This window comes from Canis aureus, chromosome 16 (genome assembly GCF_053574225.1).
Source record: "Canis aureus isolate CA01 chromosome 16, VMU_Caureus_v.1.0, whole genome shotgun sequence".
Taxonomy (NCBI): Eukaryota; Metazoa; Chordata; class Mammalia; order Carnivora; family Canidae; genus Canis; species Canis aureus.
Genome location: NC_135626.1, coordinates 38,158,789 through 38,186,685, shown reverse-complemented (window position 1 = coordinate 38,186,685; position 27,897 = coordinate 38,158,789). Strand labels below are relative to the sequence as shown.

Genomic DNA, 27,897 nt, shown 5'->3' with positions numbered 1-27,897 from the left:
ACTATTTTTCGCGATATTTTGGTGCCCAGCCTTTTTCCTATCTCTCGCAGGATCACGGTTAATCTCGCGATATTTGGGAAGTTCCGTTGGGAAGATGGCGGCGGCCGGGAGCGCCCTTCTCTTCTTGCCGCCGGGGACTTCAGACTGAGCCTTCCCGGGAAGAGTGGGGACGGTTGGTCCCCTGCGTCCCGGGAGCCCGAACCAACTTGGTTCCCTCGTTAGTGGTGGGGAAGGGTTTATCCTCTTGTGTAGGACTCAGGACCTCCCCACCGTCAGGATGAAGGCTCAGGGGGAAACCGAGGGTGAGTGACTTGAGGGGGAATGCAGGGGGCGGGACGCAGCTTGGGGGAGCCAATCTGTGAGAGGAGCTGGCGGGGGGGGTGGCCCGATGCCTCTGCAGGGGCAACGCTCCTGAGGTCGTGGAGTCCAGGAGGCGGGATAGCTTCTGACTGTGCCTTCGTTGGTGATGCAAGGATCTGAGTCTCGGGTGATGGGGGCTCTCAACTTCTATGAAGGTTTCCTGCATAGCTAGGGACAATCACTTGGGCCTCGGAACGTTTTTAGCCTAAAGTTGATGGAAGACCAGGCGAGTGAATCTAAAACCTGCTTACACCTCGTTTCAGAAGAGATATCTGAATAATGACATTAAAAAAATACAGAGCTGTGTGTCAAATATCGGAGAATGTTTTGGCGTGAATGAAATGATTAGGACCTTATGATTTTAAAAGCTAGTAGTTCCATGGAACGTTACAATGTCCAGACTTACACTATTGTATGTTTATGAAATGCGTTGAATTTCATCCTTTCAATGGCTGGACTAACTCACAACTGCTGAAAAACAACTTTTCTGTGGAACCTTACTTAGATTCTCTAAAGTCCTACACTCTTAAATGCTTCCTTAGCATTTTGGATATAGTTTTGTTAATAAGGATCACTGTATTATGTTTACCCATCTTCTCCACTTTGAGCACCTTGTCTTACGCATCGTTGTGTAGTACCTGGCACAAAAAGTGTTTGATCATTCGTGTAAAGTATTTATCATCAGGCTTCTCAAGGAAAAGGGAGGGGAGTATTTTAAAGGAGAGGAAGAAAAAAGGTATACTCCTTGGGTGCAGAGGATTGGTGAATGTAAAATGGAAACTTGATGAGGCAGGAATTTTGTCTAGTTTGCTCATTTCTATATCCCCAGCACATAAAATCATGTGTGAATGAGTCTTGAAAGTGGGAATTGCCAACAATGTGTCCAGAACTGTAAGCTGGCTGAAACAGTCCCCAAACCGGTTTTCCAGAAGATGAGGACATTGGAGGAAGGAATTTGAATCTTGATTTAGAAAATGTCACTGCGTTAACTCTGATTGCTGAGATTATTTATCTTTCAATGCCAATATCAACTGTCACCTTTTCTGTAATCTCCCCACAACTAATAATGAGATTTTCCTTTTTTGTGTTTCAATTGTAATGTGTCTGTTTTTAACAGCATATCTCATTTTGCTTTCTGTGATGGTTATTTCCACGTTAACTTACGCACACCCCTTCACAGATACCATCTCAGGTGTATTGAGTTTTTGCATTGCCAGTGGTCTCTAGAACAGGTCCTAAGAAGTGTAAGAATTAGAGGAAGGATCACCTATATTTCAAAAGTAAAAAATTTAATAGAAATAAAGCTATAGTTCAGTAGTAAAATAACAAAAATTCAAAAATAAAAATTATAATTCAGTAATAAAAATTAGGAAGGCTGGAGAGCATAAGATCTTTGTTCACTCATAGCCCAGGAAACTGAGGACTTTTCCACCTTTCTCTTAGCTCTGCTAGAAGCTCATCCTTTAGTCATTGACATATTTCCTATCCATATAGTTTTAGTTTGAATTCAAACAGGAAAAATGAAAATGGCAAATACAGCCTATTTTCTTGATAATACTTCTGTATTGTTCTCTTAGAATTACATCAAAGTCTGCATTTCACATTGAAAACCAACTAACCAAAGTAAGGCCATGTTCAAATGTATGCTTTTCATATATCATGCAAGGGATTCATGCATATCATGAAATGATTTTGTCACTAACCCCAAAACAGTCTTGTAGTCTTGACCCCAAAACATGGTTAGAGGTGGTTCTTTTTTTGGTTTTCATTAAAAGACTGGATAGAAATCAGTTATGTTCTGTGGTGCTCATTAGTTTAGAACCCAATTTCTGTGTCATTTTGTTATTAAAAGTAAATAATTTGTATGTTTTGAAGTAAATGGTATTGAAAAATATTTCAGCTGAGTTCTTACCAGGTTGAAGTGTGGGAGTTTCTTTTTGCAAGAAAGATTGTGGAAGGTCTGGAAAGGAAAGTTTCTAATAATGTTTTCTGATTTATATCGTAGAATCGGAGAAGCTGAGTAAGATGAGTTCTCTCTTGGAACGGCTCCATGCAAAATTTAACCAAAATAGACCTTGGAGTGAAACCATTAAGCTTGTGCGTCAAGTCATGGTGAGGATTAATGTAGTGGATAAAGTGTTATGCTTAGATAATTATTTAATAAGCTAAGCTCCCTGTGTAAATTTTTTTCAAACTAGTTATTATAGGGTATCTCCTCAGTTTTTTTGAAAGAGAGAGAGGTGGGCAGGGAGTAGGTTGGGGGGTCGGTCAGAAGGAGAAGGAAAGAGAGACTCTTAAAGGACCCTGAGATCATGACCTGAGCCGAAATCAAGAGTCAGACCAACTGAGCCACCCAGGCACCTCAAGCCACTTGATTCTAACGAAATAGTATTTTCATTGTATATATACTTCTACTAGAGTTTGCAATTTATTTTTTTTTTTTTTAAGATTTTATTTATTTTTCATGAGAGAGAGAGAGAGAGAGAGAGAGAGGGGCAGAGACATAGACAGAAGGAGAAGCAGGCTCCATGCAGGGAGCCCGGGCCTCCAGGATCACGCCCTGGGCCGAAGGTAGGCGCCAAACTGCTGAGCCACCCTGGGATCCCACAATTGATTTTTTAAAAATATTTATTTATTTTAGAGAGCTCAAGAGAGCATGAGTGCAGGGGGGAGGGGCAGAGGGAGAGGGAGAAGGACTCAAGCAGGCTCTGTGCTTGGGCTGAGATCACGGCCTGAGCCAAAACGAAGAGTTGGATGCTAAACTGACTGCCTCACACAGGCCTCCCTGGAGTTTGTGATTGATTCTTTTTTTTTTTTTTTTTTTTTAATTTTTATTTATTTACGATAGTCACACACAGAGAGAGAGAGAGAGAGAGAGAGAGAGAGAGGCAGAGACACAGGCAGAGGGAGAAGCAGGCTCCATGCACCGGGAGCCCGACGTGGGATTCGATCCCGGGTCTCCAGGATCGCGCCCTGGGTCAAAGGCAGGCGCCAAACCGCTGCGCCACCCAGGGATCCCTGTGATTGATTCTTAATTAGCTTCACCTGTTCACTCTGTCTACCTTTTCCTCTATAGTACTGTTTTTTGAATCATTTGCCAGTATCAGGAGCCCTTAAGTGAAGACAGGGCATAGGAACTGGCTATTTAAAGTTCATCCATGATTCCAGTGGTAGTCAAATGATGCAGGAAAATTTAACTTCAATGATTTGACCTGGGCAGTGTTATATGGGTGTGTTCACTTTGTGATAATTCATAGATCTTTTCACTTAAGAGCCATATACCTTTTTTGTATATGTTATTTATATTTCAATGAAAGTTCCACTCCTCCCCACCAAATCTTACTTTGAGTACAGAGTAAGTTCGGTTTAGTAGATTTATTAGTGTTAAAACTGATCATATCTAAAAAAAAATAAAAATAATAAAATGATCATATCTGTATAGCCCTAGTAAAAGAACTAAATTTGCTATCAAAAGACTTACTTTGGACAAATTATTGACTCTGAGTTTCCTCATCTGGAATGCAGAGGCACAGAGTATCAGTTTACTTTTCCACTAGTTTTGTTGGAAGAATCAAGTGAGATAATGCATATTAAATTGTGTGTTGCTAAAAGATTTCTGTAACTGCAAATTTGACAAATGTGTGAATGTCTTCTGGCTGAGGATTACATACATAGAATGTGGGGTTTTGTTTTGTATTGTTTTGTTTAATGTCTTAATAAAAGGCAATTTTTGCAGTTTGGGGATTCAGAGGTTTTCATTTTACGTTACAGAGTAGCCATATTCTAATTTGAAATTTGTTCTGTAAATGATATTGTCATTAAAGAGACATTGTGAGATAGAAAAATTCCAGGTGGCTACTAAGACCCTCTCATGGGGAACCGGAGTCTTGGTTTGGTTACCATAGCTTCCACTGTCTACTTCTCACTTTGCAGAATCAGAAACCTAATTTTATTAATATATTAAGACTTATAAGAATTTTCAACAACTGCAATAGTAACAAAATCTCAGTAGATTAAAATGTAAATCAGACTGCCAATTTATTAATTTACCACAGAGAGTTTATCTTTCCACTTACCAAAATATTGGTATCCACTGTTCAGAGCAACCCCTTATCTATTCAAGGTACAAGGGAACCCAGATTATTAATTAATCAGATGTTTGTTTTGTGAGGTGGAATTAAAACAAAGAGAGATGGATTTAGGCCATGGAAAAGCCTGAAAAGCTATCCTTGTATCTTAAAACTATTCACACTTCTAGGAAATGGAATCCTTTGGAGAGAGAAACTTCTTTGGATAGGGTTAGAAAAACTATGTCAGGGATCCCTGGGTGGCGCAGCGGTTTAGCGGCTGCCTTTGGCCCAGGGCGCAATCCTGGAGACCCGGGATCGAATCCCACGTCGGGCTCCCGGTGCATGGAGCCTGCTTCTCCCTCTGCCTATGTCTCTGCCCCATTCTCTCTCTCTCTCTGTGTGACTGTCATTAATAAATAAAAATTAGAAAAAAAAAAAGAAAAAAAAAACTATGTTAAATCTTTTGTTCTTTGGGAGTCCCTTTTTCTGGACTACACTTTGTTTCTTAGAGTCAATCTTTTTTTTTTTTTTTTTAAAGATTTTATTTATTTATTCATAGAGACAGAGACAGAGAGAGAGGGGCAGAGACACAGGCAGAGGGAGAAGCAGGCTCCATGCAGGGAGCCCTATGCGGGACTCAATCCTGGGTCTCCAGGATCATGCCCTGGGCTGCAGGCGGCGCTAAACTGCTGTGCCACCGCGGCTGCCCTCTTAGAGTCAATCTTATTTTACTAAGCTTGATTTTATTTCTTAGATTACATGCGAATCACCTTGTTAGATTTGGGAACTGCCAAATCACCTGAGCCTCCTCATTTAACTGACTAAACTTAGGATGCAGGAGGCTGATCTTATTTATTGTACTTGATCTTCCTAATTAAAATAAGATTAGGGCATACCTTTTTCTATCTTCATGTATATGGATATAGATGTATCCATGTTTATGAACTTTTCCTCCTGTGGCTGAATGGACAGAGTAACAGGCGTCTATAGATTATCTAGAGTATATAGAGAATATAGAGTATACAGACTATAGCATGTAGTGTGTAGATTATCCTGAAATAGTGCTACTAGAATAAGTACCTTTACTTGAAACACTGTTGGCTTGGTCAGTTTTACCTTATGTTTTCCTACTTAATACAGGAGAAGAGAGTTGTGATGAGTTCTGGAGGGCACCAACATTTGGTCAGCTGTTTGGAGACTTTGCAGAAAGCTCTCAAAGGTTTGTAAACATGTTTAAAATATGCTTTTTTAGAATGCCCAATTTTTTAAAAAGACTGTTTTATACTTACATAAGTAATGTAAATTGGGATAGATCAACTTTCTATTCAAGGCATGCTCTTGCTTTTACTATGGAGTTGAGATGAGTTCCTACCTGAACTCTTGAAACATATATATATATGTAATATATATATTTATTTATATATTTATTTATTTATTTTTTAAGATTTTATTTATTCATTCATGAGAGACAGAGAGAGAGAGAGAGAGGCAGAGACATAGGCAGAGGGAGAAGCAGGCTTCATGCAGGGAGCCCGATGCGGGACTTGATCCCAGGACTCCAGGATCATGTCCTGGGCTGAAGGCACGTGCTAAACTGCTGAGCCACTCGGGGATCCCCGAAACATACATACATATATATATGTATATGTATGTGTGTGTGTGTGTGTGTGTGTATATATATATATATATGATTTATTTATTTATGATAGAGACGCACACACACACACACACACAGGCAGAAGGAGAAGCAGGCTCCATGCCAGGAGCCCGATGCGGGACCCGATCCCAGGACTCCAGGATCACGCCCTGGGCCAAAGGCAGGTGCTAAACCGCTGAGCTACCCAGGGATCCCCGAAACATATATTTTTTATCTATTTTGGAGGCTGTGAGAAATTCAAAAGATAATTGATGGAAGGTAACCAACCATAAGTTAGCAAGGGAAAGTTCTTTTTTTTCCTTCATATGTTCTCTTCTAATGAACTTGTAATGAGAAGATCGACATTTTAACTTTAATAAAAGATTTTTACATTGTTTATGGACAGTGTTTTCAGGTCAGGAAAGCAAATAACATTTAAATCATGAATTTGAATATCCATGCTTATAATGACTAGTTTTGTGTGTTTTGTGGGAGAATGAAAGTAAAAACAGATTTGACTCTGATCCATCACAAAGGAGCCTCATTCAGTTGAATACTGTTTTTTTTTTCTCCCTTGGGTGTCCTTTGAGATCTCAAGTTTGAGAGTGGGCTCCTACAACCTTCATCGCCCCTCCTAACATTTTCTTCTCTATGGTTAAGAATCCTTGTTTAGTTCATCAAAATGTAGAAGATCCTACTTTTGCTTCTTCCAACTCAACATAGAGTCTGCATATTGAAAAACTCTGGTAGCCCTTCCCAATCTGGAAATATGTAGAGACAGAGGATGGTACTTTTTAAAAAAATTGTGGCGTTAAGTCCATCGCATTGTTGTGTAACCATCACCACCACTATCCATCTTCAGAACCTTTTCATCTTTCTAAGCTGAAGCTCTGTACTTACTAAACAATAACTTCTTTCTCCCTCTCCTCAACTGCTGGTAACCATCATTCTGCTTTCTGTCTGTAAGAATTTGTCTACTCCAGATACTTCATATAAGTGGAATCAAATAGTATCTGTCCTTTTGTGACTAGCTTTTCACATAGCCTACTGTCTTCAGGGTTTATCTATGTTGTAGCATGTATCTGGATTTCCTTTTTTAAAAAAGCTAAATAATTGTATGTACATACCACATTTTATTTCTACATTCACCCATGAATGGACATTTGGTTTGTTTTCACCTTTAGAAATAATAATGCTGCTGTGAATATTGAATATTTGTTTTTATGTTGGTTTGGTTTTGATATTAATCTTCTTTATTCTAGCATTAGCAGATACAGGTGTCTTTTTGAAGTTAAAGATAACTTGTCCTAATTGAGCAACGCAAAAGGAAGAGGAGAAAGGTCCAACAATTTTTAAAAATAGATTTTTAAAGTAAGGCCCCTTCCCCTCAACATGAGGTTCCAACTCATGACCCCAAAATCAAGAGTTGCATGCTCTACTAACTGAGCCAGCCAGGTGCCCCACCCCTAAATATATCTTTTTTTGGACCCTTACTACTGCCTAGGTCACAACTAAGTCTTACTAATGAACTTGTTCAAATTAACAAGCATTTGAACTATTGAATGTAATGACTTGGAAGGATGGATATACTCTTTAGGATATTTCAGTCTTTGAAGAATAAAATTTAAGTGTTTGGAGCGTTTTGTGATTTCTTTCTTTTTTTTTCTTTTCTTTTCTTTTCTTTTCTTTTCTTTTCTTTTCTTTTCTTTTCTTTTCTTTTCTTTTCTTTTCTTTTTTTCTTTCTCTTTTTTTTTTTTTTTTACCCTTTCCTAGTAACATCTTTACCAGCAATGACTGACCGCTTGGAGTCTATAGCAAGACAGAATGGGTAAGTAGTCTATCACAGGCAGAAGTATTTAACTTAGTGTTGACTTTGGGTGGCTTTATTTATGTGTCTTCTATTAATTTTTGTTTTGATTTGTTCCTGCTAGACTGGGCTCTCATCTCAGTGCCAGTGGCACTGAATGTTACATCACGTCAGATATGTTCTATGTGGAAGTGCAGTTAGATCCTGCAGGACAGCTTTGTGATGTAAAAGTGGCTCACCATGGGGAGAATCCTGTGGTATGTGTTGTTGATATTTCACTGGAATCTGTGGGGTTTACTTAGGGACATTAATTTTAAAATGAATTGTTGGGGTTTGAAATAGCTTGGGTTTAGGTTTTTTCATGAGCCACTGTAGAGATGATGTGATGGGCTATACTATCAATAGCTCTAGAATTTAGAATAACATGGGTCCATCTCTGACATCATCCAAAGGCTTCGACAAGTGGAGACACTAGAGGAACACTTTCCATTTCATATCAACAAACATGAGCCGCAATTGAACAATAGGTGCTGGGGATACAGAAATAAATAACTTAAAGTTCCTATCCTCAAAGAGCTAATAATCAAGGACAGATAATCTTATACATAGCTAACGTCTCTGAAAAATCCTGTAATAGAGATGAACATTTAATATTTGTAAACAGACAATTGAATATGGACTTAAAGAGAGGTCCTAATGTTTCAAACAAGCTCCTGAAAGTTGATTCCTTTATAAATTATTTCATATATTTTGAGATTTAATTTCCCACCTCAACCCTATGGTTTATTAAGTAGGAAGAAGATGCTTTTTGATATTTTAATGTAAGGATTTTTTGTAGTTTTAATGTTTTTGTTATAAAGCATATGCTCTTAACAAAACAGAAAAATTTTTGATGTTTTCAGAGGCCTTAAAGTAGTTTAAAGTTTTAATGTGATTTCTTTAATTTCAGAGCTGTCCAGAACTTGTACAGCAGCTAAGGTAAGCAAATGACATTTATATACCCTGATACTGGCACATAATTCTTTGTAGCTAGGCTTGTTTTTTTTTTTTTTTTTTTTTTTTTTAAGATTTTATTTATTTACTTGACAGCACAAGTAGGGGGATTGGCAGAGGGAGAAGTGGGCTCCCCACTAAATGGGGAGCCTGATGTGGGGCTTGATTCCAGGACCCTGAGATCACGACCTGAGCCGAAGGCAGACGATTAGCTGACTGGGCCACCCAGACACCCCTATAAGTCAGTCTTGAGGTTGGTCAGAAGTTACTCTCCTGAGGACGCCTGAGTGGCTTAGTGGCTGAGTGGCTGTTTTTGGCTCAAGTCATGTCCTGGGGTCCTAGGATTGAGTTCCGCATCAGGCTCTCTGTGGGGAGCCTGCTTGTCCCTCTGCCTGTATCTCTGCTTCTGTATCTCATGAATAAATAAATAAAATCATTAAAAAAAAAAGTTACTCTTCTGAGGAACATATTTTTTTTGGATCAGGATTTTCAGCATCTGTATTTGTTCACTTTCAGAATTGACTTAGCTTGGCTTTTTAACCTACTCCATCTATCCCAGGATTTCTCAATCTTAGTAGTATTGACAGTTTGGATTGGAAAATCCTTTGCTCTAGGGGGCTGCCCTGTGCACTGTAGGATGTTTAACTGCATCCTTGATCTCTCGCCACTAGTCAGTATTTCCTGACCCATGACAATCAAAAATATCTCTAGATATCATCACATTTTCCCTGGAGGGCAAAATCATTCCTGGTTGAAAACTACTGACCTAGCTTCAAGAATTCTGTGTGCAACAAAAATAAATAGAACTTAATTATTAAATCAGCTAAGGGTTGAGAAACTTGAGTCTATACATGGAAAGAACTTTTATTCGCTTTGAGAAAAATTGTTTTACATTTAAAGTATTTATGTAATAAACTCCCATCATAGTAAAAATGCTAGACTTAAAAAGTTTCTTAGCAGTTGATGGCATTTCCCTCTGGATTATCCTTTCCTTTTAAATTGAGTGAAAATTTACTTTCTGGGATTTTGAGAAAGTCATTACATTAATTTTATGTCTTAAATATAGCAAAGTTCTCAGATACTTCATGGAAGTGTCTTAAGATGTTAATATTGAGGAAAGTTTTATACTCAGACTTTGCAGTGATCATTTTAATGTATTCATAACCAAAAGCACCAAATTTGAACCACCTTTTAAAAACTGCAATGCAATATGAAAATAGCATTTTTTATGACTTAATTGAATCAATTAAGTCTAGCAAAAGTGTGTTGCTAGAATAGTCCAGAAAGCCAGTATTTCTGGTTCTAATCTAGAGTAGGAGACCACCAATTTACGAACCGGTGGTGTTTTAAAATTAACTTGTAAGCTTACTTTGAAGTGAGAAGCTCAGAAAGAATATTAGCCTTTACATGCTATTTGTAGTTGCTTTGTATAGATCGTGATCCTAAGGTAAGGGGTATTTTGGCTATTGCTCTTGTGGTTTTTTTTTTTTTTTTTTTTTTTTTTTTTTACTTATTCGAGAGAGAGAGAGAGAGAGGCAGGCAGAGACACAGGCAGAGGGAGAAGCAGGCTCCATCAGGGAGCCCGACGCGGGACTCGATCCCGGGTCTCCAGGATCACGCCCTGGGCTGAAGGCGGCGCTAAACCACTGGGCCACTGGGGCTGCCCTTTTTACTGTTTTCATGGCATTTTGGGCAGTAAGTGTTCAATATCTGCTTAGTATATGCCTGACCAAATATCTGACATTGTTAGGGCAATTTAGCTTTCAAGAGACATTTTTTTTAAGTTTGAAAAAAGATAAAGATAATTAGAATTGTTGAGTTGTGTTGTATTCTTGAGCCAGCCCACATAACTCAGTTGACTAAGAATCCAAGCCTGAATAATGGGTTTTAGGAAGCGAGGGGTCTAGGTAGTAGTTTCTTTTTCCTGGGGCAAGTCCAGTCATAGGAACATTGTAGAATTGTCGTTTGCCTCCACAGTACTCCTCTTACTTTCTCTAGGTCTCCTCTCTGTCTCCCAGTGTTCATTTTCCTCTCTGCTCTTAGATTGTCATATACATACATGGAAGTGTTCTATATTCCCAATTTATTTACTTGCATTTCCTCTCCAATCAAAAGTTTATTTTCCTCATGACATCCAGTCATCTCAGTTACATATTAAGAGGAAAACAAAGTGTTTTTATTTAAGCCAAGTCTTATCACTTAGGATCAAATTATTGGAGTATATGAATTATTAGGTCTTTTTTACTATCTTTTATCATGCTTATGAGCACCTTCTCCAGATAAATGGGGTAGAGAAAGGAAAACATTTTCTTTATTTTATTTTATTTTATTTTATTTTACTTATTTATTCATGAGAGACAGAAAGAGAGAGAAAGAGAGAGAGAGAGGCAGAGACACAGGCAGTGGGAGAAGTAGGCACCATGCAGGGAGCCCGACGTGGGACTCGATCCCAGGTCTCCAGGATCAGGCCCGGGGCTGAAGGCGGCGCTAAACTGCTGAGCCACCGGGGCTGTCCTAGGAAAACATTTTCTTTTGCTACTTTTGACTGATTCTAGAAAACTTTGGGGGAAAAAAAGAGTAAAGCAAATTATTAAAATTAGTTTTATATTGCCATGATTTTTGGTACTTTGCATTAAGCTGAGTAATAATTATATATTTTATTCTCTTCCCTCTCCCCTGAACTCCTTATAGGGAAAAAAATTTTGATGAATTTTCTAAGCACCTTAAGGGTCTTGTTAATCTTTATAACCTTCCAGGGGACAAGTAAGTATTTTTTAATTTTTTTTGCTTTTGTTGGAAAAATCAGTATAGTTGTAAACCATCTTGTGCTTAGAAAGTTGCCAAGTCTTTTGCCCTATCTTGTTTGTGATTTCTTCTTATACTGACAACTTATAGCTTCCAATTTATATCTTTTGAAGGTATTTTAAATAAATAATGTCTATGTTAATGGATATAATGCTAAATGAGACTATAATCCTTGAGATGTCTTCAACACATTGATTTTTAAGCTGAAAAAAAAATTAGCTGTTGTGGAACTGGCTCATTATTTTTATTTTTAACCTACCTGGGATTCTGTTAATTAGCTTGGCTCTTTCAAACAGAATTGCCCACTAGGCTGTGTTAATTTTTGTATGTGTGTATTTTTCAACTTTTTAACTCTTGTTCTCTTCATCTACTTTCTAGCAAACTGAAGACTAAAATGTACTTGGCTCTCCAATCCTTAGAACAGGATCTATCTAAAATGGCAGTTATGTATTGGTAAGACTGGCTAAGGTATCAATTCTATATGAGCCTTCTGGATACTTTGTTCTTTTTTTTTTTTTTAATTTTTATTTTTTTTATTATTATTATTTTTGGATACTTTGTTCTTAAAGCTTTTCATCTAGAGGGTTACTAGGGTTCTGTATTATATTTAAGGTGCATATTTTTATGTATTTTATCTATATCATATATCTTCTCCATCTCCTTTTACTTTTATTGCATTCCATTTTCTCAATGTCTGAGTCGTTGGTTGGTATTCCATCAGTTTTATTGGAAAACTTGTCAAACCTGGCCTTATATCTGATAAATAATAGTCTAGTTGTAATTTTTGTTCACCATATTACTGGTTTATACTTGTAAAAAATCTCTACCTTCGAAGTGAAATACAATTGGTATATGCCCAGTTACAAGACAAGTCATTACAATACTTCTAAGACTTTTAACAGCTTCTCTTTAGCACATTGTGCACTGATACCTTCAGGACTTTAATACAAGCAAACATAGATTATTTGTCTCACAGGAAAGCAACCAATGCTGGTCCCTTGGATAAGATTCTTCATGGAAGTGTTGGCTATCTTACTCCAAGAAGTGGGGGTATGTGATCCTACTTTGCTTACTTAGAAAAAATTTTATTTTATTTATTTTTAAAGATTTTATTCATTAGAGAGAGTACATGTGCAAGCAAGGGGCAGGTAGAGGGAGACGGAGAAGCAGACTCCCTGCTGAGCAGGGAGTCCGATGTGGGGCTTGATCTCAGGACCTGAGCTGAAGGCAGACGCTTAACCATCTAAGCCACCCAGGCACCCTATTTATTTTGTTTTTGTTTTTATTTATTTATTTATTTATTTATTTACTTATTTATGATAGTCATACAGAGAGAGAGAGAGAGAGAGAGGCAGAGACAGAAGCAGAGGGAGAAGCAGGCTCCATGCACAGGGAGCCCGATGTGGGATTCGATCCCGGGTCTCCAGGATCACGCCCTGGGCCAAAGGCAGGCGCCAAACCGCTGCGCCACCCAGGGATCCCTTATTTTGTTTTTAAAAAGATTTATGTATTTGAGAGAGAGAGAGAGAGTGAGCCAGCGAGTCTGGCAGTGCATGTATGCAGGGGAAGGGGCAGAGGGAGAGAGAGAATCTTCAGCAGACTCCCTGTGGAGCACGGAGCCAAGATCATGAGCTGAGCTGAAATCAAGAGTCAGTTGCTTAACTGACTGAGCCATCTAGGCATCTGGAAAAATGTTTTGTTTTAGTTAAGGGGTCAAATCATTAATTTTTTTACCTTGGATTTATAGGCAGAGGGAGAAAATTAGCAGTCACTTGTGTATTTTTAAATGGTTTCTAAAGTGTTAATACCTGCCTTCCCCCACTTACATTTTTAAATTGCAAAGTAAATTGTTGCTACTAGAATCAGTACTTCTTCTTCCATCATATTTCATAAATTGTTTTGGAGCATAAGTCCTCTAATCTGTGAAACGATTTTCTCGTATATAGTTTTGTAGAAATTGGAATGTTTTTCTTTATTTGATAAAAATAGTGATGTTTTATTTTTCGTAGGTCATTTAATGAACTTGAAGTACTATGCCTCTCCTTCTGACCTGCTGGATGATAAGACTACATCTCCCATCATTTTGCATGAGAATAATGGTAAGACTGACTGAAAAGCAATTGAAGGTTTTCTTCAATGTTTTAAGAATATTTAAAATAATTTGAATGTCCAAGCCTGGTTGTGTATTTCCTGATTTGCTACTTTCTACCAAAGTTTGCTGTTTTTTTCATTTTTTTTTTTTTTTTTTAAGATTTTATTTATTTATTCATGAGAGAGAGGCAGAGAGGGAGAGGGAGAAGCAGGCTCCATGCAGGGAGCCTGACATGGGACTCAATCCTGGGTCTTCACAATCAGGCCCTGGGCTGAAGGCAGCGCTAAACCACTGAGCCACCCAGGCTGCCCCGAAGGTTTGCTGTTTCTATCAAGAGTTTGAATCTGAGACACACACACACAAATACTCTTAAGTACAGATACATGTGTACATACACATACATAATAATATAAAGCTTAATAGGTGCTTTTGAACACATTGTCTATCCTGAGAGAGAAAGAGAAGAACTATACTAAATCCACTGGTTTATTGACTGGTTCTTTTTTTTTTCCTCTGTTGATCATGGGACTTGTATTGATTTGGTGTTACACTGGAGTAAATGAATTAATGAAAAGGTATAAACCATTTGACCTAAAACAATCCCCTTTAATTATTACTTTAAAGGTGAAGAGATTAGCCAACTTACTAAAAAATACAATAATGGATGTTATTTTCTATTTGCATTTTTTTAAAGATTTTATGTTTATTCTTTTAAAAAAAATATATATTTTTTAATGATAGTCACACAGAGAGAGAGAGAGAGGCAGAGACACAGAGACACAGGCAGAGGGAGAAGCAGGCTCCATGCACCGGGAGCCCTACGTGGGATTCGATCCCAGGTCTCCAGGATCACGCCCTGGGCCAAAGGCAGGCGCTAAACAGCTGCGCCACCCAGGGATCCCTTTATCTGTTTATTCTTGAGAGACATGGAGAACGAGAGGCAGAGACACAGGCAGAGGGAGACGCAGGCTCCATGCAGGGAGCCTGATGTGGGACTCGATCCTGGGACTCCAGGATCACGCCCTGGGCTAAAGGCAGGTGCTAAACTGCTGAGCCACCCAGCCGTCCCTTCTGTTTGCATTTAAAAAAATTTTTTTTTCTCATTAGAAGAATGAGAAAGCCCAACATGAAGTTTGAACTCACAACCCTGAGATCAAGACCTTAGATGAGATCAAGAATCTGAGCCACCCACACGCCCCTCTATTTCCATTTTAATACACTAAAACAGTGGGAAATGGCCTAATACCTCATTTGGTCCCCTTATAACTTTAGTTGTTGACTGTTCTATAATCCTAATTCTATTTAAATGAATTCTGGAATTGGAGAAAATAAATGTTGGTAATGAGTCTTTAAAATTTTTTTTTCTTTGGACTGCATTGTTTCTTATATTTTGCTTTACTTACTGACAGAAATATAGGTTGTAGAAGATAGCTTCTCACATTTCTAAGTCATATAGGTATTACAGTATCTGACAAATTATGACAGACAAATTATGCGGAAGTTAAGCCTGTTTTTTGTTTTTAAATGTGAAGATCCTTATTTATTTGTGTTACTTTGGAGAGAGTACCTTTTTTCTTTCCTTTTCTCAGTTCCTCGATCATTGGGCATGAACGCATCAGTGACAATTGAAGGAACATCTGCTATGTATAAACTCCCAATTGCACCATTAATTATGGGGTCACATCCAGTTGACAACAAATGGTAAGTTAAATACAATTCTAGCATAGCAAAGTTCATTTTTTTCAGCTTCAAGCCAGTATGAAACAAGTTATTACTTTCACTTGCCTCTTTTCTCACTTGACTTTTTGGAGATTGGCTTTTTTAAAAAATTCATTTAATTTCTCTCTTCAATATCAATTTGAATGTTCTTCTCTGAACATATAGAACAGATTATCTATCCTGAGAGAGAAAGAGAAGAACTATACTAAATCCACTGGTTTATTGACTGGTTCTTTTTTTTTTTCTTCTGTTGATCATGGGACTTGTATTGATTTGGTGTTCCAGATAATAGCTCAAGCTCAAGATAGATGCTTGATTAAATACTTAAGGGTTAATAAATAGGATGTTTTGAAACTGGGGGAAGAAAGTTGAAAGAATGAACTTTTTTTTAAAGATTTATCATTTATTTATTTGAGAGAGTGCACATGTGCATGAGAGCAGGAGAGAGGAACAGAGGAAGAGGGACAAGTAGACTGCACTGAATATGGAGATTGATCCACAACCCTGAGATCATGACCTGAGCTGAAATCAAGAGTCAGTTGCTTAAGTGAGCCATCCGGAGTCAGATGCTCAACCGATTAAGCCACCTAAGCTCCCCAAAAGTGAACTTTTTAAAAAACATTTAATCTCTACACCTAATATGGGGCTCAAACTCAACCCCAAGATCAAGAGTTGAATGCTCTACTGACTGAGTCAACCAGGTGCCTCAAAAGAGTAAACTTTTGATAGGCTTTTGTTAAATGATATGGACATGTCTTAGAATGGATGTTTAGATTTTTCATTTTTATATCAAGTCAAAATCCAACCCACCCCCTTCTTCTTTTTTTTTTTTTTTTTTTTGAAGGACCCCCTCCTTCTCCTCAATCACCAGTGCCAACAGTGTTGATCTTCCTGCCTGTTTCTTCTTGAAATTTCCCCAACCAATCCCAGTATCTAGAGCATTTGTTCAGAAACTTCAGAACTGCACAGGTGAGTTTTAAGCATCAAGCATTAATTCTTGTTAAAAATGTGAAAAACAAACTTCAAATTCAGATGATCTTAGACCTCTTCAGTCTTGCAGGCCTCGAAAAAATACTGATGGGTATAAATGTCATGATGTTTTGTATTAGTAAGTGCTTAATAAGTACTTTTTCAATAAATGGGTGAAAGAAATAGAAGTCATGAAGGGAAAACTGAGCTGTCAACATTTTGATGTTATTGTGATCATTATGTTGATTCTTATTTTTCCAGGAATTCCATTGTTTGAAACTCAACCAACTTATGTACCCCTCTATGAACTGATCACTCAGTTTGAGCTGTCAAAGGACCCTGACCCCATACCTTTGAATCACAACATGAGATTTTATGCTGTAAGTAAGGCCCCATAGATTGTCGTAGATTATATTTGAACCCGAGATCAGAATCTTCCTTTATAGGATTACTGAGGTCAGGAACATTCTTTTGGACTACTGGATCATATCCTAGTTTCTCATTCAGGCAGGAAATTACAGAAATTTCTGAAACATACTGAAGAAAAAGAGCATGAGCTTCCAAGTCAGGAAATAACAATGTATATTTCATGGCCAAAATTTCAGATGAAGTCTCTTTTTTTTTTTTTTTTTTTTTTTAAATTTTTATTTATTTATGATAGTCACAGAGAGAGAGAGAGAGAGAGGCAGAGACACAGGCAGAGGGAGAAGCAGGCTCCATGCACCGGGAGCCCGATGTGGGATTCGATCCTGGGTCTCCAGGATCGCGCCCTGGGCCAAAGGCAGGCGCCAAACCGCTGTGCCACCCAGGGATCCCTCAGATGAAGTCTCTTAATGGTATCCTGAACTTTGATAAGCTTCTAAGTAGATGTTAAGAATTCTTTTTTTTTTCCCATTTTTTTCCTTTTTTTTTTTTTTTAAAGATTGTATTTATTCATGAGAGAGAGAGAGAGAGAGAGAAGCAGAGAGGCAGAGACATAGGCAGAGGGAGAAGCAGGTTCCCTGCAGGGAGCCCAATGTGGAACTTGATCCCGGATCCCAGATCACATCCTGAGCCAAGGCAGACACTCAACCACTGAACCACCCAGGCGTCCCAGATGTTAAGGGTTTTTTTGTTTTTGTTTTTGTTTTTTAAGATTTTATTTATTTATTCATGAGAGACAGAGAAAGAGGCAGAGACACAGTTGGGGAGAAGCAAGCTCTACGCAGGGAGCCCGATGCGGGACCCAATCCCGGGTCTCTAGGATCACGCCCTGGGCCAAAGGTGGTGTTAAACCGCTGAGCCCCCTGGGTTGCCCGATGTTAAGAATTCTTAATTTTTTTTTTTTTTTTTTAAGATTTTACTTATTTATTCATGAGAGAGAGACAGAGACCCAGGCAGAGGGAGAAGTAGGCTCCATGCAGGGAGCCTGACGTGAGACTCGATCCGGGTCTCCAGGATCTCGCCCTGGGCTGAAGGCAGTGCTAAACCACTGAGCCACCGGGGCTGCCCATTAATGTTTCATTCTTTCAAGTGTAATGAGCTTATAATCTGACAAGATCCTTTAAGTACATACAGAGAAGAAAGTGCTAGAATGAATAAATTAAGGAAGGTCTAAAACCTCATCTGGACTTGAATTTATTTGAATGTTTGAGGATGGTCTAGACTAAAGTAGTAGTTCCAAAATTCTGTATTGCAATTATATTATACGGAGTGTTTTATTAAAAATACGGATTTTGGGGTATCCCTGGGTGGCTCAGTGGTTGAGCGTCTGCCTTCAGTTCAGGGCGTGATCCTGGAGTCCCGGGATCGGGTCCCACATCAGGCTCCCTGCATTGAGCTTGCTTTTCCCTCTGCCTGTGTCTCTGTCTGTCTCTGTCTCTCATGATGAATAAATAAATAAAAATAAGTAAAAAGTTTTTAAAAAATACGGATTTTGCACTTAGGGTTCAGGAACCTCTTTTATACAGATTTCTGAGGTAATTTTTGTTAGCTATGTTAAGAAACCACTAATAGAACATTTATAGAAGAGGGGTTTTTTCAGCCAAGTGAGTAATTGGCATTTATAACATTAGCTGACCAAAGAATTCACTGTGGAATTTTATTGTCCAATGAGAAACTGTTGCTGATTTTTGAGGAGTAGGGGTTTTTCCCAGGTTATTTTGTGGTTGGAGTATGTTGGGTGAGTTGATAGTGTTCATTTGCTTTGTTCTTTTTGCCAGGCTCTTCCAGGTCAGCAGCACTGCTATTTCCTCAACAAGGATGCTCCTCTTCCAGATGGCCGAAGTCTACAGGGAACCCTAGTTAGCAAAATCACCTTTCAGCACCCTGGCCGAGTTCCTCTTATCCTAAATCTGATCAGACATCAAGTGGCTTATAACACCCTAATAGGAAGTTGTGTCAAAAGAACTATTCTGAAAGAAGGTACTGCCTTTCCTCTTGATATACTTACTGGCAAATGGAAACTGTTTGCTCTCCTGGTTCTCTAATTTGCTGGCTTAGCATATCACCTGTAGAGTTTTGTTTTTTGTGTGTCTGTTTTTTTTTTTCTTTTAATCTGTAGAACTTTTATAACTGGTTTCCATTCACAAGTGAACTGAATTAGAATCTCAGTGGGGAGGAGTTGGGAATCTAGTTTAAGCTCCACATATAATTATGATGGAACCAATCTATAAATTGGGATTTGGAAACCAGTGTTTTTTGCAATGGACTTACTCTTTTTCTGCATACGGTGATATAATTAGGTATCTAAGTGCCTGAGCCTTATAGAAGGTAGAAGGGATGCTGTGGGAAGAGATTTCTTTTTTTTTTCTTTTTAAATAATCTCTACACGCAGTGCAGCTGTAATTCACAACCCTGAGACCAAGAGTCATATGCTCTGCCATGTGTCCCAGAGACTATTCCTTGAGATCTACATTTTAGGTTGTTAGGACAATGCTTCCTAGCTTTTAGTCTTGCCTGAGTATGTTTCCTGTCCTCATTCTTTGGGGAACTTAAGCATGTAGCTTAAAAGGGAGTAAGACCCATGACCTTTTTTTTCTCCCTGGATTCTGGAATGCTGATATTTTTCAAACACAGTTTGCTGTTAAAATACTGATGAGAATTTTGGCAACTCTAATTAACTGCAGTTAATTTTTTTACCTTAATCGTAAAACACTTCAGTAATAGAGATGTATGAATGGCAGGCAAAATGAAACAAGGAAGGTAAATCAGGAGATACCTTTTTTGGAATAAGAACTGCTTTAGAAATGAGAAATTTTAGAGTTACAGTAATGACACAGAGCATGTGCAAGTGTGCTTATGGCCCTTCTATTTCGTGTACTTGAATCCTGGGAGAATTTTCCAAGTAGTTTCAGAGCATCTGAAAATTAGTTTTTTTTTTTTTTTTAATTAATTAATTAATTTATTTATTTATTCATTCATTCATTCATTCATTCATTCATTCGAGACACAGAGAAGCAGAGACACAGGCAGAGGGAGAAGCAGGCTCCATGCAGGGAGCCCAGTGTGGGACTCGATCCCAGGATTCCAGGATCACGCCCTGAGCCCAAGTCAGAAGCTCAACCTTTGAGCCACCCAGGCATCCCTGAAAATTAGTTTTTGTAAGATAGTCAGAGTTAGTCCTGCAGAGATGTGTGCTTTCCCGCAAGAAAGTATGTGATCCTTGTCTTGGGGCTGCCAGTGTATTTGGCTTAGGAACCTATGATGATAGTTGGATATATGTGTATTGACATAAGGATAGAATTGTATTTATTTAAAGATTTATATATTTATTTTAGAGAGAATGCAAGCAGGGTGAGAGGGAGAGAGACTCCTCAAGCAGGACTTCCTGCTGAGGATGGAGCCTGACTCGGGGCTTGATCCTAGGACTCTGAGATCATGACCTGAGCTGAAATCAAGAGTCAGCTGCTTCACCAACTGAGTCACCTAGTTGCTTCAAGGATATCATTTTAGATTATAGCCCCTACATCCATATTTACCAAACTATGGGCCACATAACTAACCTCTGCAAACACTGATAGAAAGCAGGGTTTATGGCAGAGATTCTGGAGGTCTTCTTATCAAATAGAATAAAAAATTCTTGGCCACGTTTATTTTCAGAATTCACTTTCAAGGCAAGACATTTGTATCTGTCAAGGTCTTTAACAATTTAGGGATTAAATGGCCTTCATTTTAGAAAGTGGAAGTTTAGTTACTTATTTGTTTGGAATATTTATAACAAGCTGACATATTTTTTGGAATCGGATTCATTCTATCACCTGTGAATGATATAGTAGTTTTGCATGTAAAAAATGTATAGGATTTAGTTTCTAAGGAGACTGAGAATGATGTTCTGTATACTTAGGGATTATTATTTATTAGGATTTAGTCTTATATTTGATTATTTTATGATCTTTTTCTTTGCCTTTTAGATTCTCCTGGGCTCCTCCAATTTGAAGTGTGTCCTCTCTCAGAGTCCCGTTTTAGCGTATCTTTTCAGCACCCTGTGAATGACTCCCTGGTGTGTGGTGAGTTTTGAGGGGGCTAGCTCTTTTCTTAGGGCAGTAGTTTGGGCTCTTTATCTTCTTTTTGGAAAGTCAGAAGCTGAATTTCTCTCAACTCCTATATGTTTTGTCTTTCAGTGGTAATGGATGTGCAGGACTCAACACATGTGAGCTGTAAACTGTACAAGGGGCTGTCAGATGCACTCATCTGCACAGATGACTTCATTGCCAAAGTTGTTCAAAGGTAGCACTGGCTCTTTTCCATCAGACTCCCATTTAGAGGGGTATAAGAAACACTGTTTTCAGTATTAAAGTGAATGGAAATTTAGGAGGGAAGCATTTATTTATTTTTTATTTTTTTAAAGATTTTATTTATTTATTCATAGACACAGAGAGAGAGGCAGAGACATAGGCAGAGGGAGAAGCAGGCTTCACGCTGGGAACCTGATGTGGGACTCGATCCCGGGTCTCCAGGATCACACCCCAGGCTGCAGGTGGCGCCAAACCGCTGCGCCACTGGGGCTGCCCAGGAGGGAAGCATGTAGTCACTGTTTTGAATTCACCTTTCTCTGCTTTGGGATTCAAAAGCAATGTGAGCTTTAGTTTTTTATTTTTTTTAAGGTTTTTATTTATTTATTAATGAGAGACAGAGGCAGAGACACAGGCGGAGGGAGAAGCAGGCTCCATGCAGGGAGCCTGTTGTGGGACTCGATCCTGGGTCTCTAGGATCAGGCTCTGGGCTGAAAGCGGCGCTAAACCACTGAGCCACCTGGCCTGCCCCAAGCTTTAGTTTTTTAAATACCATCATGGGAGTAATAGGAAGTAAGGTAGAGTAACTTTAGGTTGGTATAGGATTCTTTTAGGAAGGAAATACCTGAAATAAGATGTAGATTTTTTTTTTTAAGATTTTATTTATTGCTGAGTGAAGTAAGTCAGTCGGAGAAGGACAAACATTATATGTTCTCATTCATTTGGGGAATATAAATAATAGTGAAAGGGAATATAAGGGAAGGGAGAAGAAATGTGTGGGAAATATCAGAAAGGGAGACAGAACGTAAAGACTGCTAACTCTGGGAAACGAACTAGGGGTGGTAGAAGGGGAGGAGGGCGGGGGGTGGGAGTGAATGGGTGACGGGCACTGGGTGTTATTCTGTATGTTAGTAAATTGAACACCAATAAAAAATAAATTAAAATAAATAAATAAATAAAAATCTAAAAAAAAAAAAAAGATTTTATTTATTTATTTGAGATAGAGAGTGAGATAGACAGGCAGAAAGAGAAGGAGCCAGGGGGACAGCCAGAAAGAGGGGGGAGAAGCAGACTACCCGCTGAGCAGGGAGCCTGACATGGGTATTGATCCCGGGAGTCTGGGATCATGACCTGAGCTAAAGACTGATGGTTAGCCAACTGAGCCCCTAGATTTTTTTTTTACTTATCTACTGCATCACTTTTTAACATATGTAATATATCAAATGGTGGCATGTAGGAAGATACTTTAAGCTAGTCAGCTTCCCAGAAACATTAATATGTAATTTTGAGATTTTTCTAGAGCTGATGCTTGTGGCCTGTTTTGTAAATAAATTTTATTGGAACATAGCTATGTTTGTTCATTTATATGTTGTCTCCTTTTTTTTTTCTTTTTTTAAGATTTATTTTTTAGAGAGAATTTGAGGGGTGGGTGGGGGTTAGAAGGAGAGAGAATCCTAAGCAGACTCTCTACTGAGTGGGAAGTCTTATGTGGGGTTTGATCTCAGTACACTGAGATCATGACCTGAGGTAAAATCAAGAATTGGGACACTTAACCGACTGAGCCACTCAGGCACCCCTATATATTGTCTGTGGTGCCTTTCGAGCTAAGATGGCAGAATAGTTGGACAAAAACCATGTGATTTTCAAAATCCTAAAATACTACTATTTTGGTCTCTTTAAGAAAAGTTGCTAAAATGTTCTAGAGCAAAGTGTTTTCGAAAATACTTTTTTTTTTTTTTTTAATTTATTTATGATAGTCATACAGAGAGAGAGGGAGAGAGAGGCAGAGACATAGGCAGAGGGAGAAGCAGGCTCCATGCACCGGGAGCCTGACGTGGGATTCGATCCCGGGTCTCCAGGATCGCACCCTGGGCCAAAGGCAGGCGCCAAACCGCTGCGCCACCCAGGGATCCCGAAAATACGTTTTTAAACTTATCTATAAGATAAAAAGTGCTTTGCTTTAAAATAATAAAGATTGTAGGGGATTCTTGGGTGGCTCAGTGGTTTAGCGCTTGCCTTTGGCCCAGGTGCGATCCTGGAGTCCCGGGATCGAGTTCTGCGTCGGGCTCCTGGCATGGAGCCTGCTTCTCCCTCTTCCTGTGTCTCTGCCTCTCTCTCTATATATATATCATATGTAAATAAGTAAATAAATCATTTAAAAAAATAATAAAGATTTTTTTTTTTTTTTTTTAATAATAAAGATTTTAGAGCAATAATAGCATCTTTCACAATATAGCTTTGGGATGCTTTAAGCCATTAAGGTTTATTTTTGTTTTGTTTTATTTTATTTTATTTTATTTTATTTTATTTTATTTTATTTTATGATTTATTTTTTAAAGAGTTTATTTATTCATGAGATACACAGAAAGAGAGGCAGAGACACAGAGGAGATGCAGGCTCCATGCAGGGAGCCCAATGTGGGACTCGATCCCGGGACTCCAGGATCATGCCCTGGGCCAAAGGCAGGCGCTAAACCGCTGAGCCACCCAGGTGTCCCACCATTAAGGTTTAGTTTTTTATTATTATTATTATTATTTTTTGCCATTAAGGTTTAGAACTTGATGGTTCAAGAGCTTTTTCTAGTGTTTCATTAATTAAGGTAAATATTATATCCCATTAATCACATGTGAAGTCCTAAAAGGAGGGCTTTTTTTTTTTTTAAAGATTTTATTTATTTGAGAGAGTGATAGAGCAAGCATGAACAAGGTGGTGGGGGATGGGCAGAGGGAGAGGGAGAAGCAGACTCCCCTTTGAGCAGGGAGCTGATGTGGGGCTCGATCCCAGGACCCTGGGATCATGACCTGCGCTGAAGGCAGATGCTTAACCACCTGAGCTACCCAGGCGCCCCAGGAGGGCATTTTCTTACTGAGTTCATTATTACCAGTTTTCTTTTGGTTTAGTATGACATGTAATTTGGACTTTGTGGTTGGTTTGTTTTGGGTAGTGCTTTAAAAGAGGTTAAGATTGCCTACTGGTACAGATTCCTTTTAGAATGAATTTGCCCAATGCTCCAGCATTTTATAGAACTATTTCTGTCTTACCGGTTACTTGCCTTACCTGAAAATTCCTTACTGTAAACCTCTGAGTACATATCTGAATTTCAGGCAGAATTAAAGCCTGTTTTCCCAAATAAAAATTGTTTTCTTTCAGCAGCTAATACATTGCTGATTTTGTTTTTTCTATCTTATCTTACAGATGTATGTCCATCCCTGTGACGATGAGGGCTATTCGGAGGAAAGCTGAAACCATTCAGGCCGACACCCCAGCACTGTCCCTCATTGCAGAGACAGTTGAAGACATGGTGAAAAAGAACCTGCCCCCGGCTAGCAGCCCAGGGTATGGCATGACCACAGGCAACAACCCAATGAGTGGTACCACTACACCAACCAACACCTTTCCGGGGGGTCCCATTACCACCTTGTTTAATATGAGCATGAGCATCAAAGATCGGCATGAGTCGGTGGGCCATGGGGAGGACTTCAGCAAGGTGTCTCAGAACCCAATTCTTACCAGTTTGTTGCAAATCACAGGGAACGGGGGGTCTACCATTGGCTCGAGTCCGACCCCTCCTCATCACACGCCGCCACCTGTCTCTTCGATGGCCGGCAACACCAAGAACCACCCGATGCTCATGAACCTTCTTAAAGATAACCCTGCCCAGGATTTCTCAACCCTTTATGGAAGCAGCCCTTTAGAAAGGCAGAACTCTTCTTCCGGCTCACCCCGGATGGAAATATGCCCGGGAAGCAACAAGACAAAGAAGAAGAAGTCATCAAGATTACCACCTGACAAACCCAAGCACCAGACTGAAGATGACTTTCAGAGGGAGCTATTTTCAATGGATGTTGACTCACAGAACCCTATCTTTGATGTCAACATGACAGCAGACACGCTGGATACGCCACACATCACTCCAGCTCCAAGCCAGTGTAGTACTCCCCCAACAACTTACCCGCAACCAGTACCTCACCCCCAACCCAGTATTCAAAGGATGGTCCGACTATCCAGTTCAGACAGCATTGGCCCAGATGTAACTGATATCCTTTCAGACATTGCAGAAGAAGCCTCTAAGCTTCCCAGCACTAATGACGATTGTCCACCCATTGGCACCCCTGTTCGAGATTCTTCAAGCTCTGGGCATTCTCAGAGTGCTCTCTTTGACCCTGATGTCTTTCAAACCAATAATAATGAAAATCCATACACAGATCCAGCTGACCTAATTGCAGATGCTGCTGGTAGCCCTAGTAGTGACTCTCCTACAAATCATTTTTTTCCTGATGGAGTAGATTTTAATCCTGATTTGTTGAACAGCCAGAGCCAAAGTGGTTTTGGAGAAGAATATTTTGATGAAAGCAGCCAAAGCGGAGATAATGATGATTTCAAAGGATTTGCATCTCAGGCACTGAATACTTTGGGGGTGCCAATGCTTGGAGGTGATAATGGGGAGACTAAGTTTAAAGGCAATAGCCAAGCTGACACAGTTGATTTCAGTATTATAGCAGTGGCTGGTAAGGCTTTAGGTCCTGCAGATCTTATGGAGCATCACAGTGGTAGCCAGAGTCCTTTATTGACTACTGGGGACTTAGGGAAAGAAAAGACTCAAAAACGAGTAAAGGAAGGCAATGGCACCAGTAACAGTAGTCTGTCAGGGCCAGGATTAGATAGCAAACCAGGGAAGCGTAGTCGGACCCCTTCTAATGATGGCAAAAGCAAAGATAAGCCTCCAAAGCGGAAGAAGGCAGACACTGAAGGAAAGTCTCCATCTCACAGTTCTTCTAACCGACCTTTCACTCCACCTACCAGTACGGGTGGATCCAAATCACCAGGCAGTTCAGGAAGATCACAGACTCCCCCAGGTGTTGCCACACCACCTATTCCCAAAATCACTATTCAGATTCCTAAAGGTACCGTGATGGTGGGCAAGCCCTCATCCCACAGTCAGTATACCAGCAGTGGTTCTGTGTCTTCCTCAGGCAGTAAAAGCCACCATAGCCATTCTTCCTCCTCTTCTTCCTCCTCTTCTGCTTCCAACTCAGGCAAGATGAAAAGCAGTAAATCAGAAGGTTCATCAAGTTCCAAGTTAAGTAGCAGTGTATATTCTAGCCAAGGGTCTTCTGGATCTAGTCAGTCCAAAAATTCATCCCAGTCTGGGGGGAAGCCAGGCTCCTCTCCCATTACCAAGCATGGACTGAGCAGTGGCTCCGGCAGCACCAAGATGAAACCTCAAGGGAAGCCATCATCACTTATGAATCCTTCTTTAAGTAAACCAAACATATCCCCTTCTCATTCAAGGCCACCTGGAGGCTCTGATAAGCTTGCCTCTCCAATGAAGCCTGTTCCTGGGACTCCCCCATCTTCTAAAGCCAAGTCCCCCATCAGTTCAGGTTCTGGTGGTTCTCATATGTCTGGAAGTAGTTCAAGCACTGGCATGAAGTCATCTTCAGGGTTAGGATCTTCAGGCTCATTGTCTCAGAAAACTCCCCCATCATCTAATTCTTGTACAGCATCTTCCTCTTCCTTTTCCTCAAGTGGCTCTTCCATGTCATCCTCTCAGAACCAGCACGGGAGTTCCAAAGGGAAATCCCCCAGCAGAAATAAGAAGCCGTCCTTAACAGCCGTCATAGATAAACTGAAGCATGGGGTTGTCACCAGTGGCCCTGGAGGTGAAGACCCGATGGATGGCCAGATGGGAGTGAGCACAAATTCTTCTAGCCATCCTATGTCCTCCAAACATAACATGTCAGGAGGAGAGTTCCAGGGTAAGCGTGAGAAAAGTGATAAAGAAAAATCCAAGGTTTCCACCTCGGGGGGTTCAGTGGATTCGTCTAAGAAGACCTCAGAGTCAAAAAATGTGGGGAGCACAGGTGTGGCAAAAATTATCATCAGCAAGCATGATGGGGGTTCCCCCAGCATTAAAGCCAAAGTGACTTTGCAGAAACCTGGGGAAAGTAGTGGAGAAGGGCTCAGACCTCAGATGGCCTCTTCCAAAAACTATGGCTCTCCACTCATCAGTGGTTCCACTCCAAAGCATGAGCGTGGCTCTCCTAGCCATAGTAAGTCACCAGCATATACCCCCCAGAATCTGGACAGTGAAAGTGAGTCAGGCTCCTCCATAGCAGAGAAATCTTATCAGAACAGTCCGAGCTCAGATGATGGTATCCGACCTCTTCCAGAATATAGCACAGAAAAGCATAAGAAGCACAAAAAAGAAAAGAAGAAAGTAAAAGACAAAGATAGAGACCGGGACCGTGACAAAGACCGGGACAAGAAAAAATCTCATAGCATCAAGCCAGAGAGTTGGTCTAAGTCACCCATCTCTTCAGACCAGTCCTTGTCTATGACAAGCAACACAATTTTATCTACAGACAGGCCCTCAAGGCTCAGCCCTGACTTTATGATTGGGGAGGAAGATGATGATCTTATGGATGTGGCCCTGATTGGCAATTAGGAACCTAACTTTTTAAGACACAAATGGCCAGAGAAAAACTAATAAGTTTATAGGCAAACCACCATTAAGGGGTGAGTCAGACAGGTCTGATTTTGTGTTTAAGAATATGCTAGGAATCTTAAATGGCATAGCTTTGACACCGAGCTGGGTGAATTTAGAAAGGCATAGCCAGACCCTACTAAAGAGACCATAGGGTTTGATTCTGGTTACCAAGAATCACTTTTTCCTTTGCCAGAGAAAAAAAGAAAAAAAAAAAAAGTTAAAATACTTGCTTATGAAAGGGAGG

General features: G+C 39.6%; 1 protein-coding gene across 1 annotated transcript; it reads left to right on the top strand.

Annotated features, from left to right (window-relative positions):
* Nucleotides 1-64: 64 nt before the first annotated feature.
* Nucleotides 65-27,897, top strand: MED1 (mediator complex subunit 1). The gene is made up of 17 exons (XM_077853051.1): nt 65-302; nt 2,366-2,472; nt 5,571-5,649; nt 7,840-7,894; nt 7,998-8,130; nt 8,823-8,851; nt 11,558-11,629; nt 12,050-12,124; nt 12,648-12,721; nt 13,681-13,770; nt 15,353-15,464; nt 16,327-16,451; nt 16,713-16,831; nt 18,653-18,854; nt 20,843-20,938; nt 21,053-21,158; nt 24,359-27,897. The coding sequence occupies exons 1-17, from the start codon at nt 278-280 to the stop codon at nt 27,609-27,611; spliced, it is 4,752 nt and encodes a 1,583-aa protein (XP_077709177.1). The 5' UTR covers nt 65-277; the 3' UTR covers nt 27,612-27,897.